Source organism: Equus przewalskii, chromosome 15, assembly GCF_037783145.1.
Source record: "Equus przewalskii isolate Varuska chromosome 15, EquPr2, whole genome shotgun sequence".
NCBI classification, from domain to species: domain Eukaryota; kingdom Metazoa; phylum Chordata; class Mammalia; order Perissodactyla; family Equidae; genus Equus; species Equus przewalskii.
In genome coordinates this window covers 88,665,553-88,679,426 of record NC_091845.1, presented here as the reverse complement: position 1 = coordinate 88,679,426, position 13,874 = coordinate 88,665,553, and the positions used below count along the sequence as shown (strand labels likewise).

At 47.3% G+C, this 13,874-nt stretch overlaps 1 protein-coding gene across 38 annotated transcripts in view; it reads left to right on the top strand.

Moving 5' to 3' along the window:
• PLCH1 (phospholipase C eta 1) overlaps window positions 1–13,874 on the top strand; it is a 208,780-nt gene that overhangs the window by 106,373 nt on the left and 88,533 nt on the right. For 36 of the 38 annotated variants that reach the window (XM_070577695.1, XM_070577717.1, XM_070577700.1 and 33 more), the window contains 3 exons: window positions 5,947–6,093; window positions 8,008–8,251; window positions 13,680–13,809. In XM_070577695.1, coding sequence (XP_070433796.1) covers window positions 5,947–6,093; window positions 8,008–8,251; window positions 13,680–13,809 — 521 coding nt within the window. Of the gene's footprint in view, window positions 1–5,716; window positions 5,857–5,881; window positions 6,094–8,007; window positions 8,252–13,679; window positions 13,810–13,874 lie in introns of those variants that run through there. The other 2 variants (XM_070577702.1, XM_070577705.1) reach the window with 2 other exon arrangements.

Sequence of the window (13,874 nt, the reverse complement as noted above, 5' to 3'; positions counted from 1 at the left end):
TGAAGAGCAGCTTTATGTTATATGAATATCGTTTTAAAAACTCATGTCTGCAGTAAGATATCCAGATGTTATTCAGGTTTTTTTCTTTAGAGTTATTCTAAAAGGCTTTTGGGTGAACTGGAATTTTGTCTTCTTGAAAGATAAAATAATATTTATGAAAGCTAGACCAGCTATTTTATGGACTCACAGAATTTAGAGGAAAATACATTTTTAGGTGAGGGAAGTGGGGTGTCCAGACATACTCGGGGACCTTCTGAAGTCCACACAGCCTGTTGGTGACAGAGCTGGAACCAGAGCTTGTTGCTCCCTGTCCTGCCCCTGAACCTGTGGACTGACACTTGTTGGTTGCACTGCCCATCAGGCAGGTGTCACTCCTCTGGGGACTGGGACCTGGATGTGTTTTGGGATGTGCTGAGGAGTAAACATGCCCTTTACCTCTGCTCTGCGGTTTTAGGGAATCTCCTTTCCTTCCTTTGAGAGAGATTACCCGCACTATTTGGGACATTTTCCACATAGAAATGAAATTGTTTTCAGAAGCTAATCCCTTTTGGTCGCTCAGATTTACTCTAATCTGTGGAAGCTAGCAGGAAATCAATTCACATTTTTCATGCACTTTTTGCTGGAAAGGTTCCTTGCAGAGGATCTGGACTTCTTTTGCCTGTTAATGTGCAATTTGGTGGTTATTGTCCCAGAACAGATGTGTTTACAGAAGAGCAGAGGTGATGTTCTCATGTGGTCTTGACACAGGCACGGCTGTGTGACATGGGACATGTGACCCCATGTGTGGGGCTGTCTCAAGGTGACATTGGAGCAGAGGACGAGCAGCCCTGGGTGTGCTTTCCTTTGGAGGTGACTTTGCTTCTGGGCCTGTTAAAGAACAGAGCTGGGAAACGTGTGCAGGTGCACACACACAAACATGGGTGTGCACACACAAACGTGAGTATACACACAAACATGCAGGTGCACACACAGACATGCAGGTGTGCACGCACACAAACATGGAGACACACACACAAACATGCAGGTGCAAACGAACATGCAGGTGTGCACACACACAAACATGCAGGCATACACAGAAACATCCAGGTGTGTACACACCAACATGCGGGTGCAAACACAAACATGCAGGTGTGCACAAACACAAATACCCCATTTTCCCACCCTTGTAGGGAACCAGTTTCGCTGCCTTCTGGGTTATGTAATGATACACAGATACTTGTATATTTATAAAATTCTCATCCTTTTTTTGCACTAAATAGCTCACTTCTACCTGGCTTTTTTCACTGACTAATATCCCCTGGAAATCGCTCCACGTCAGTCTGCAGAGGTCTTTGCTCTTTGGTACACTGACATCCTAGTCCAGGGTGTGTGTGCTGTTTTATTCACCCAGTCTCCTGTTCAGGATTGTTTTTACCCTAAGTGGCAGGGTGAGTTTAGTGTGACGTGAGGGGGCATGAGAAGGCAAAAAACAAATGAACACCATCCCATAGGAACCTCGAAAACCTGATGCTGAATGGAAGAAGCCAGACACAGACTACACGTTGTGTGATTTTTGTTTACGTGGAACATCCAGAAAAGGCCATCTCTAGAGACAGGGAGCAGGTGTGCGGCCGTACAGGACTGGGTGGGAATGGGGAGTGGCTGCCAGTGGGCATGAGGTGTCCTTTTGGGGTGGAAATGTTGTAAAATTAGATCATCACACACCCTGAAAAGATGCAAAGTCTTTAAGTGTACGTTTAAAACCAGTGAATTTTAGTGTCTGTAAATTATACCTCAATAAAGCTGTTAGAAATCAACCTCAGACGGCATGGACGACATTCCTGACAGAACATGATTACCTTTGATTGAAACAGGGCTTAGAGAATTGATACCCTTAGATATCCCGTGTAAACAAGTGGGATTGTTGGGAATCTCCCCCAAATAATAGACACTTTCTGTTACGATGCTTCAGATAGAAGTGTATTTTTCTGCTTGAGGGATTTAGTAGACTAATAACCTGTAAGGAAATTTGCTTATTTTAAACTGGCTGGGAGCGATTGATTTAATTCTTTTAAAGAGTTGAATTCTGAAGGACCTTGTAGACCACTTTGTTATGCCTTTCACCTCAGAGATGAGACTCGAAGAGTTTTTAAGCTCTAGTTATATAATAAACTTAGAAATACAATCCTCTACTCATGCTCTGCTCTTTAAATATTCATGCTGTTCTGTTAGGCAGCCATTAAAATGGTAATTATTAAAACTGTGTAGAAACATAGAAAGCTGTTTATAATACAAATGAAAAAAAGCAGAGTGCCAACTGAGCTAAATATCATGATTGCAGCTGGTCTGTCCATTTTGTGTGCATATTGAGATTTGGAGCCTTATGGATGAGAGCAGGATGCGTGTTCCATGATGGCTGGTGGGCATCTTTCCTAGAGTGCTCTTGAGTTGCTGTGTTGTGTCCAGATAAACTTCTTTTCTAAAAATGTGAAGGCTACCCCAGGGAGAATGCAGGATCTGAGGGGTTGTGCCAGTGTTGGGAGCTGCCTGTCTGCAGACTCTCCCTGGACGCCCTCTGGTGCTGGCCATGAGTGATGGGTTCTGTCATCCTAAGCCCCTGGGACGCTTCCCCTGTTCCCTCTCTTCTCATCCTGTTTTGTGGAATCTGCCGATGGGGCATGACTGTAGAATGACTGTTATAGGGGTGGTAACTACTGGTACCTGTCTCTGCTCGAGGCAAAACATGAAGACATTGGCTTACGTTGACACTCAAGTGATTTAGATGACACAAGAAGAGTGTTTGCTCTGGCACTGGTGTTTCTTGCCGCTGGAATGAGTCAGAGCGGTCGAGGCCGCTCCTTCCCTGGTTGGAGATTCCCGTGGACTGTCTGCATCAGGATTGAGGAAGGGAGGAGTGGGTCAGACGACACTCAAGACTCCCTGGGTCTTGACTCTTCAGTTTGTCTTTGACCAAGTGGCCTTCCAGGTGGCGGGCACGTCCTGGAGGAAGCAGAAAGCAGCTCCGTGTGCAGTGAGGCAGCACGCTGTTCCAGACCAAGTCCTTCCTGACCAGTGTGCCAGTCCCCTGCAGTGGATGCTGCCCAAGTCTCAGCCATGGCTCAGGTGGTGGAGAGATGTGACACTAGCGAATATTTAATACATTACGTCAACATACTCCTGTTCGAAGGGACTGGATCCCACTTTCTAAAACCTTTGGGTTTCTCTGGGTGATGCTTGCTGAGTGGTGAGTGGTAGTTATTAGCTCAGGAAACTGCACTTAATTTTAAACCGCTGTGCTTTTCTTGTTAAAGTGCAGAGACGGTATAGCTATTCCATTTCAGGGAAAAGAAGTGGGACTGAGAAAAACGAAGGGAGAGAAGGAGCCGGATGAACAGAGCAGAGGATGCATGTCGATGTGTCAACAGTCCTGCTCTACATCTTTGATGCTACGGTTGATCCAGTTTTCTGCTCTGGTTTAAACAATGTATTTTATGCTCTCTTTCCAAAGAGACATCTTCCTGGACTGTCTTTTGTCCCACTAATGCTTTGCTCAGAAACGTCTAGGGAACCTCTCAGTGCCAGTGGATTAAAACTTTGTCCTGGCGTCCACAGCCCTGCCGCCTGGGTTTGTGGGCCTGTAGTCACACACTGAGTCAGTCTCTTCCCAACCCTGTCACTCCCCTGCTCCCTCCAGCCCCCGAGTCTTCATTTCGTCCTGTTTCATTACCACACTTCTCCCCACTCAGCTTGCTCCATGTTCCTCTTTCTGTAGACCCCCATAGTGTTTCTGCGTTTACTTCTGACTTGGCATTTATTTTTAAATATTTCAATAATAAATCTGTAATCATAGCTACCATTTACAGTGTTTATAATGTGCTGGGCATGTTTTCAGTACTTTACATAAATCAGTTCATTCAGTGCTCAACAACTCAAGAGGTAACCAACATCATCCCTGGTTTATAGATGGAAAATGGAAGCAGAGAGAGATTAAGTCAGGTGCCCAGGTCACACAGCCAGTAAGAGGTGACCTGGAATTCCACCCCAGCCTTTGGACCCAGACTCTGCTCGTGACCACAGCTCTGAATGACCAGGAATAAGTTACCTTTTTAGATGTTTCCTTCTCCTAAAGTTTAACTTCTTCAAGTCAAGGGCAAAGCCTCCTTTTTCTCTGCTTTACCTCATTACATGGCCCTGCTCCTGAAATAAGGAGTCACTCTGTGAGCATCTGTTTTTTGATGTGACTGCTTGTTAGTGGTCAGTGAAGTTCTCATAGGTTTTCTGGGAGTTTTGGTTGGTTGGTTTGACCGATGGTTTTATCTTGATGCACTGACATTGTCTGTGTCCCTCTCAGTGCTGTATGAGGTGGTCAGGGTGCCTGTCGAGAATTCAGATCCCCGGCTCTAGTTACCTAAATGAATGGTGCTCGGTGAGGGGTGAACTCACTAATGTACGTGAAACCACATCTCAAATTTCGTTCTGTGCTTCAAAGTAAACATTTTAAGTTTGTGTGTTTGTTTTCTTAAGCAGTATTTTTATTACTTGGGTACTTGCTATGTCAGATAAAATAAGTAGGAGCGACCTGTCCTTGGCCTTCTGTGCAGTATCAAATCCTAAGTCCTTACTTAATTTTATGCAGATCCTCCCCGATCTGTCTGGGGGAGAAGAGGCTCCTTGTGAGGAAATAGTGAAGTTTGTTATGTAGAAGTTACCTTTAACGAGTACCCTGTGCATACAGTCTGAAGCTTTGGGATCAAATTAATCTTTCCTAGTAAAGACAAGGTACTTAGCCAAAAAACTGAAGTCCACATTGTTGATGTTTGTTTGCTGTGCCTCTGTCATCACATTGCCCAGTCAGAGAGGTCCTTGGGGTGCCCTGGGGGTTGTGTGTGTGCACCTTTGTGTTGGCTGGTGAGGTCAGAGCTGTCTCTGACTGACAATAAAAGAGTATTTGGAAGAGAATTGTGTAACTCACAGGATCAAGGGGAACATGGAGTGACCCGTCAGCCTCGGGAAGAGTAACTGTGACAAGAGTTGCATTGTTGGGGGCCACTCAGGAGCATCTTTGAAGTCTGGGCTGCAGACACGGCTCGGTTCTCTTTTCACTCAGTGCTCAGGACTCGTCTTCCTCGGAAGGGAACCAGATTTGCTAACTTAAGTCCGGGGCCCAGTTCTTAGCTGGGGTTATTGACAGGCCATCCAAGGCACATGAGATGGGAAAGGAGTGTTTCCAGTTAAGAGGGAGGGGACACAGGCACCTCTGACACCCACTTCCAGGATGGCTCATCTCAGAGCAGAGCACTTCAGGGGTGGCTGTGACTGGGACCATAAGTGTGTGGATATCACCCAAATTCAGTCACCAAGGTAATCCTCTAGGTGGAAGCTCCTAGCAGTTTAATTCATCAACAGATGTTTTGTCTTCAATTGTGAAAACTTGGTCTTTTTCTGTTCACATTTAAAAAATCATATTTATTTAGCTGTTTTCAAATATACACAAAAATATAATAGTAATATGAACCCATATTGTAGCATTGTCCAGCTTCAATAATTGTCAACATTTTGCCAATCTTGTTTCTGTTGATTACATTTTAAAGCATTCTCTTAAGGATATTTTTATAACTGGCTATATAAAAAGTCACAAGACTTAACATGATGTCTGAGAACTTGCTTTATGAACATAAATCTAAGTATCAAATGATCAGGAGTTTCATACCAAAAAATAATGTGTTGCCTGTTAGAACAAAAGATGGCTCTGTGCCTAGGGGTGGTTTTATTTCAGTCTGTAAGGCTTTCTCCTGGCTGGAGCCGTGAGTCAGCTCCTGCACAGCTCCCTTCCAGATCACCTCTCCCGAATTGGTCTCCAGTGGTCGGCATCTTCGGGTGAGTCAGAGGTCTCATTTGATAGTGAGGTCTTGGAGTGCCCGTCTGCATGCAACGCCAGAGCTGAGCGTGCTGTCACCTCTCTTGCAGTTGAAAGATGCATGAGTGTGATGCAGTCCGGGACACAGATGATCAAACTGAAGCGCGGGGCCAAGGGGCTGGTCCGGCTCTTTTATCTGGACGAGCACCGGACCCGCCTCCGATGGAGACCCTCCAGGAAGAGCGAGAAGGCAAAAAGTAAGAGCAGCCTCGAATTCTTTGCTGGGCTTGACGGGTCATGTTGGGTGGGCTCTGTGGGAGCTCCATATCTGTGGGACTTGCACATGTTTGCAGGTTTTGGGGTCAGTTGTTAAAGGATGTGGAGAGGCTGAATCAGTGACGACCATTTATGCTTTTTTAATTCTTTGGAGAATTTAAATCCATAAAAGTTTTCTTGTCCATGAATGCTGTAAATGCTCATATGTCCCGTGTTGGAGACATGATGTATTGTTTTATTTGGGATGTGAGGTTTTATAATCTGAGGCCTTTTATTTTCCTATAAAAGGTGAAGGATATCTTGAATCCAGTGGACTTGAAAGAGTATTACGATATTCTCAGCACAGTAAACTGATTAATGAGCCAATGAGACTGTTTCAATATCAACCAAAATGGCTTTGTTCTGACTCCCACTCTTCTGACTCGGCACAAGTCCGACTGAGTACCCCATCGCGGCTCTCGCTTCTACCCCTTCCGTCTTGTTCTCGCAGGAACCTCCTGAGTCCAGGATCTCTTCACCTTTCTGGTGGCCTATTTCCAAGGCTCCTAACCAGCCTGCATGTTGCTGGTTTCTCCTGCTTTTGTCAGTTTAGGTGCTTCCCCCTTCAGGTAGCAGAAGACCTCGGCTGAATCAGGCTTACCTGATAGACAAAGTTGGTACCTCGTGTGAGGAGACATCAGAGCTTGGCGGCCACAGGCGTGGGACGTTGAGCCTCCAGCTGTGCTTCCTGAGTGCTTGTGGCCCTGTCCCTCGTGCTGGCCTGTGACCGAGCAGCAGCTGTTCTGGGCCTTGGGACTGACGGGAAGTGAGGAGGCCGAGAGAAGGTGCACCTTCTCTTCAGGGAGGAGGCCTCCCTCAAAGCGGATGGCCTTGGTTTCCTGATCAGGACTGGGTTGTGTTCCCACCACAAATCAATCAGGAGAAACCGGAGTGAGGCAGCCGCAGTGGCCTGCGCCTGGGCACAGGCTCCTTCCCGGGGGGCCATGTGGGGAATGTGTCAATACCAGAGGAAAATGGGGACCCTGCCGTGAAGGCCGAGCCAGGAGTGGATGGTGTGCATGGGCCATCAGGAGGGTTGTAGGACTCTAATTTCTGCTTAAACACAAGCAAGCAAGCAAACAGGAAATGCTGTTTTATCTGAGGGGATGGTCCCACCAGTGCTTCTCACATCCCAGCTGGCAGTGTCGCTTCACTTCCTAGATGGTGCCGATGGTCAGGCTGTCACTCCAGGCTCTCCACAGTCCAGCCTCTGCCTGCCGTCCAGCCTCGTCTCCTGCCCTCTCCCTCTTGAGCCTCGCAGTCGGCGCCCCTGGAGTCAGGACCCCTGGAGTTGAGACCCCTGTAGTCGGGGTCCCTGGGTGGGCCCTCGTCCCCATGTCCTCACCCCTCTCCCCTGTGCCCTCTCTAACCCTGGTTTGCCATCACTGTCACAGCATCTCTCCCTAAAGGGCAGTCACACTAGCTGTGCTGTACGTTACCACCAGTTGTTTCTTCCTTCCAATTTTTCACTGTCGTTTTATACGTATTGTAAAACACCACAGTTGGTTCTGGGTCTTTGTATGTCTTCCCTGCATCAATATGCAGACTACGGATTTCACGCACTCATCGCCCCCTTCTCTACCAGTCCTCCTGCTCCAATGGCCGCCTCTCTCTTCCCATCATAAATTCCGTGCATCCTGACTCGGTGCCTGGGAGGGTTTGTCCAGACGGCCCCGCATGGAGACACCTTCCAGCAGGAAATGATGGGCTTGTATTGCACATTTGGACTGAAAACCACAGCTCACAGACAGTAAATTTGTTCACGCTTATTTTTTAATGTAAAATGACTTGCTTTTCCTTTTGCTTAATTGGTTTAAGCATCTTCACCTTCCGTGTATGTGTCTCTTTCCTCACAGTCCTTATTGACTCCATTTACAAAGTCACTGAGGGCCGGCAGTCTGAAATATTCCACAGGCAAGCCGAAGGGAACTTTGATCCCAGCTGCTGCTTCACCATCTACCATGGCAACCACATGGAGTCCCTGGACCTCATCACCTCCAACCCCGAGGAGGCACGCACCTGGATCACAGGGCTCAAATACCTGATGGCCGGCATCAGCGATGAAGACTCCCTTGCCAAGAGGCAGAGGACCCACGACCAATATCCTCCCAGAGCTTATTCTTGAGCCGTGTGTGCGTGTGCATGTGTGCATGCATGTGTGAAGCAAGCATTAGACTAAGCTTTATTTCTTCCCATAATTTGGAGGCTTAAAGCCGCTTTCCTGTCTGTCTTTGCCCCTCCCACCCTCTGTCCCTTCCTCACTGTCACTCCACGTTGATGGTGTGTGAACAATGTAGAAACAAGCTCATGTGGACTCAGGAGCAAACTCCTTCAGGGGAGACTGAATTTAGCTCCTCAACTGAGGTCTCCAGATGCAGCCTGAGGTTTCCCAAGAGAGACGAGGTCCCCAGGAAGGCATTGTTTGGATTAGAGAAAATCCTGCTTTGTTGTAAAGTCAGTTTAGTTTAACAGGTAGTTTTCGAGTTCCAGTCATGTCCGAGCACTGAGCCCTTGCTGCTCCCACTCTCTTTTTGGAAACTGGAGTGATTGAGACTCAAGGGAGGTTACTTTTTACTTAATAACATTTACTGTCTCTAAATTGCTCGAGGAACTGCAGCCTGGGTCTCATTCTTGATTAAGCCCGTCCTTGTGGTCCTGCAGGGCTGGCAAGAGAAGTGATCAGTGTGTTTGCTCTGGAGGCAGCTCTTCTGCGGTCCAGCCAGGCCTGTGACCTGGCCTTTCTGGCCGCAAGTTCCTTACCTGTAAAGCGAAGGCATCAGACTGGTCGACTGCCTTGGTTCCCTTCTTTGCATTTTTAATGACCCCAAAGTATGTGTGCCCCATCCCTGTGGGGCATGGGACTACCCCCTTGCTGTTGTTGGAACGTGAGCCCCGTTCTTTTTCCCACGGTGGTGATAAGTTTGTGCTGTTTCAGCTGCAGTTCCTCACACAGGCTGTGGTTGGAGCAGAGTGGTAACACTCAGCCCCTGGAAAAAAACTGCGCCAAGTCTGCACTGAGCAGCCATGATGTTTTCATCGAGATTCACGGCTTGCAGAGCAATGCCGCTGGGATCTGTGAATGAGCAAACGCAACACAGGAACTAACTTGCTGTGCTTTGTTCTCTTGGTTTGGTTCTTAACTCCTTTACGTTTTGTAAAAAACACAAAAAAATACTGAATTAGTAGGAGTGCTTTCTGGTGCAAGCCACAGAACCACGCCAACAGTGCCTCAAACCATAAAGAGTGCTTGTTTCTCATGAACAGGAGCTCTGAGACAGGGTCCTGGGGTCAGTTGGTCCGTGGCTTGGTGGTGCTGTTGGGGGCCTGGCTCTGGCGTCTTGCGTGTTCGCTTGGTCCTCAGCGGCTGCCGTTTGCTCAGAGAGAGCTGTAGCAGCTCCAAACACAGCCCTGCTGAGAGGGAGCAGAGTTTCTTCTCACAGATCTTTCTTTAAGAGCTAAGGAAAACTGCCTGGGAACCTCCCAGGAGATCCCTCTCCTCGCTGGCCAGAGTGCTGTGCAGGCCCTTACTGCACTGGCCAGGTCAGGAATAGTTGATGAGCGTCGCGGACTGTGATCTCAGGACCCTGGTGTGCCCTGAAAACTAAGGTCTCCAGAGTCTTTGTTTGTGTGGGTTTCAGCTATTGATATTTGTCATAGAAGAAATTAAATGAGAATTTAAAAAATATTTGTTGACTCATTAAAAATTACAGGTTAATGTAACTATTTTTTAATGCAAAGCAAATTAGTGAGAAGAGCAGTATTGCTTTTCTCTTTTGCAACATCTGTCTTAGTAAAATGCGTGGATTCTCGTGTCTGCTCTGCATTCGATCTGTTGAGATATGTCGTTGTAGTTGAAATGCACGAAGAAAGTCTCGTCTCACACAGGTAGAGAGTTGGAGAAGGGGGTTCTGGGGCCCCTTGGACAACAGTTTGAGGATGGCTGTACTCCGGCCAGTCAAGACTCTTCTGCTGCCTCCAGTTCCCAGGCTCCACGACAGCTCGTGGTTCTTAGATACCTGAGCAAAGCCAGGGTTCCTCAGCAAGGAAGAAGGGAAGGCAGTGGCCGTGGGAGGACATCAGTGCCAGAAGTTGCTATCCTCAACCGGCCAACTAGGGCAAATTCACAATATTCCAGGGCTGTTAGCCTCTTACATAAATTTCTCTTCTATCCTTGAAGTGGTAGACAGTGAGGGAAATGGGCGTATGTTGTCTCCTTTATAAGATTTTACTAATTAGATGAGAGAGACATGCTCATTGCAGGAAGCCAGAGAGAACGGAGCCGCACAAAGAGAGTGAGCATCTTTCCCCCGTCCATCAGTTTCACACCATCCCCCCAAGTTCTGATGTGGACAGCTCGATGCACAGCCACACACACTTTTCTCTCGCTCGTTTTTGAAGTGGCTTGTTTGTTTTTTATTGTTGAGTTTTAGGAGTTCTCTGTATTCTGGATATGAATCCCTTATCAGATACTGCCTGGGGTCCAGCCCCAGTTCTGCTGTGTTCTGTGTAACTTTGGGTCTGTCACTTAAACTCTCTTGCTTCTGGGTCTTATCTGTGACACAGTGATGATGTTAATTGCCTACCTACCTTCAGGTGAGTTGATATCCACAAAGTGCTTAGAATGCTGTCCAGCACATACTAGACACTTTATAAATAATAACTACTGTTGTTATTGCCAAAGAGAAGTGGGATCCGGCAAGTCTTTTGCTCTCCTGTGCAGCTAGATTAAAGTCTGAAATCTCAGTGGCCCCAGCCTACAAAGGTGGCGGTGCTGGCACCTTGCCTCAGCCTTTTTCTCCACCCGACCATTCTCCTCCAGGGTTCCCTCACGTTGTCTCTTGACCCCAGGAGGGAAATTGTAACCTCTGGATACTTTAGCGGTCCCTTGTAGATGCTGCAAACTGGAGCCTTTCACCTTCCCCACAGGTCAGGGGCCCTGCAGTCTGCAGCCTGTGGGACGAGTCAGGCCCACAGCCTGTTATTGTATGGGCTCCTGAGCTAAAGATGGGTTTTCAGTGGTTGAAAAAAATCAGAAGAGGAACATTTTGTGATACGTGAAAGTTATATGAAGTTCAGATTTCAGTGTCCATAAATAATTAATTGGAAAATGGCCATGCCGTATGTTTACGAGTTGTCTGCGGCTGTTTTCGCACTACACTAGTAGAAGTGAGTAGTTGCAGTTGAGACCAAATGGCCTGCAAAACCCTTTACTATTTACTCTCAGGCCCTTTTCAGAAAAAGTTTGCCCACCCTGCACAAAAAATACTGTTCAGTGCTTTGTATTTTTCTATAATTTCTTGATAAAAAATACTAGGCTGTGACTTTTCATTCAGTTTTTACTCTCAATTTTTCTTTGCAGAATGACGGTTTCTGTCTTAAACTTATCACGTGTCTGGCTGTGAACCATTAATTCAGGGCTTTCTGGGCACTTGCTCTTCAATTGTGAAGAACAGCCTTAGGCTATCAGCGTGCATTTCCTTGCAGCTGTGCCGTAAGCCTCGTGTGCTGTTCCCACAGAGAATCGTCGTCCTTTCATGGAGTCTTAGAGGTGGAAGGGACTGCAAGGTCATCTGGCTGTGCCCACTGACATTATGGATGGAGAAATGGAAGCTCTGAGCAGTCACACAGTGACTTGCTGTCCCAGGGCCAGGCCAGCACACAAGCAGACCTGGCACCTGTCTCTTGGCCTGATCATACCTCTGCTTCTTCCTCCAGTCCCCTCTCCCCTAAACCAGTCGCCGAGGCCACTGGTGTGTTGCCATTGCAGGCGTTGCAGACACAGCCCTGCCCACTAGGGCTTCTTCCTGCAGGAGACTCAGGCGGAGGGTCTGCTTGTCAGTGCTGCTTCTCTGGAGAAGCCCCTGAGAGGCTTTGGTGAAGAAGTGTAGAATAAAAGGACAAAATACTGCCACCACTGGACTCATGTCATCACCTCTTTGAATTCTGGGAACAGTTTGTGGGGCCAGAGCAGCATCCACCGTGGAAAGAGGTGGAGCTCATGGGCGGGGCTGTGTGTCCAGGACACAGGAAAACCCGATCAGGTTCTTACTGGGAGTGGCCGTGTGTTCACTCCCTCAAGTCTTCAGTCCCTCTCCCCAGCCCTGGGTCACTCTCAGCTTCCGGGTGTTGTGTAATGAGGTTCTGCCTGAGCCCCATGAGGAGACACTGAACTTGGAAGAACAGGGCTCGTTATTTTCAAATGTTATAAAGAGAACAAAATGTGAAGAAGGTGTTTACAGTCTGAAAATCGCCTCTGGTCAACTTTAGAAGAAATAACTTTCACCTCCTGGTATTTTTACTTGCTAAGGGACAGTCTCCCACCATTGTAATTTTATTCCCCTGAGAAATGTAAATGTGCTCTGTTACCCCTGGGAGGTTACTTAATATTTTGACTTAAAATGAAAATCTCTGCCCTATGTTGCCTGGTGGTGAGCAGATACCACCCATCCACCCTGCCGGCTGAACACACCCACTCTCCTGCAGGCGGGTTTTGAACCTGTGCTTTTCCCTAACTTTGATTCTCTGCTTTCCTTCCATCACGTGCATTCTCTTCCTCTTTGTTAGCCTTCGAGTTTTGAAGCTCAGTTTGGTTTTCCAAGTATACACCCAATTAGTGCCTTCTGTAATTTGCTCCCAACAACTATGAATCATACATTTTTAAAAAGTCCTCTGCTAAATGTTAACTCATCTATTTGTTATGGTTTATTCTGCTTCCTCACTATGTAAAACAACTCAAGACTCATCCTGCTGAGCATCTTTTAAAATCTCAACTCGCATGATGTAAATCCTTTTTATCTAAACGCAGCTTCATGTCCCCGGTCACCTGGTGCCAGACCTGAGCTTTGATATCAGGCTCATACTTCATCTTCCTGTCCTTCCCTTAGAGTTTGTGCCTATCAGGCTGGAGCCATCAAAGTTAATAACAGGAAGAGGAACAGCCTAGAGACGGACGGCCTTCTGTGAGGGGCCAGGAGAGTTGCACCAGTTGCAGGAGGCCTGGGGCGGACACCTGGTTCTCTTAGCACCCTTACCAGATTTTTCCCTCTCTCAGTCTTCTACCCTCATCTGAACAGTGAGGAGATGGTCTGGATGGTTCAAATGAACTGCATGGTCTAAGTTGCTAAATGTAGGAGTGGGACTGAGAAAGGGCGTTGAGGTCTTGCAGCATGGGGTATGGTGAAGGTAGGAAGATGCTAGATGAAAAAGGGGAAGATAAGGCCTGACTGTGGTGTGTTTGGGGCTTCATCACATTGTAGAGAGTCCTGAGCAGGGCGCATAAGAATGCATGAGTTAAAGAGGCTCTCAGAGCCCTGTGCTTTGCCCTTGCTGCACAGTGAAGGGACCACCTCCCCTGCCCCCTCCTCTGCCCCTTCGGCGTCACTGTCAGTGGCTCACCAGAGCCTGGGCTTTGCAGCCTCCTCAAGAACGTCTCTCGAGTTCACTATTCAAGATGAATGTCCTTGTGCCTGTTCTGTGCGAGCAGTTTTTATTTTGATGAAAACAAGTGTTTTTCTTGACCTTTGTGCACGTGGCTGAAGCACACCTTCGAGGAAGCTGATAAGAATGGTGATGGCTTGTTGAATATTGAGGAGACACACCAGTTGATGCATAAGCTCAACGTCAACCTGCCCCGAAGAAAAGTCAGACAGATGTTTCAGGTATGTTTCTGCCATCACTTGGCCTCATGTGAAACACACAATGGAGGTTATTGAGGTACTTAGAT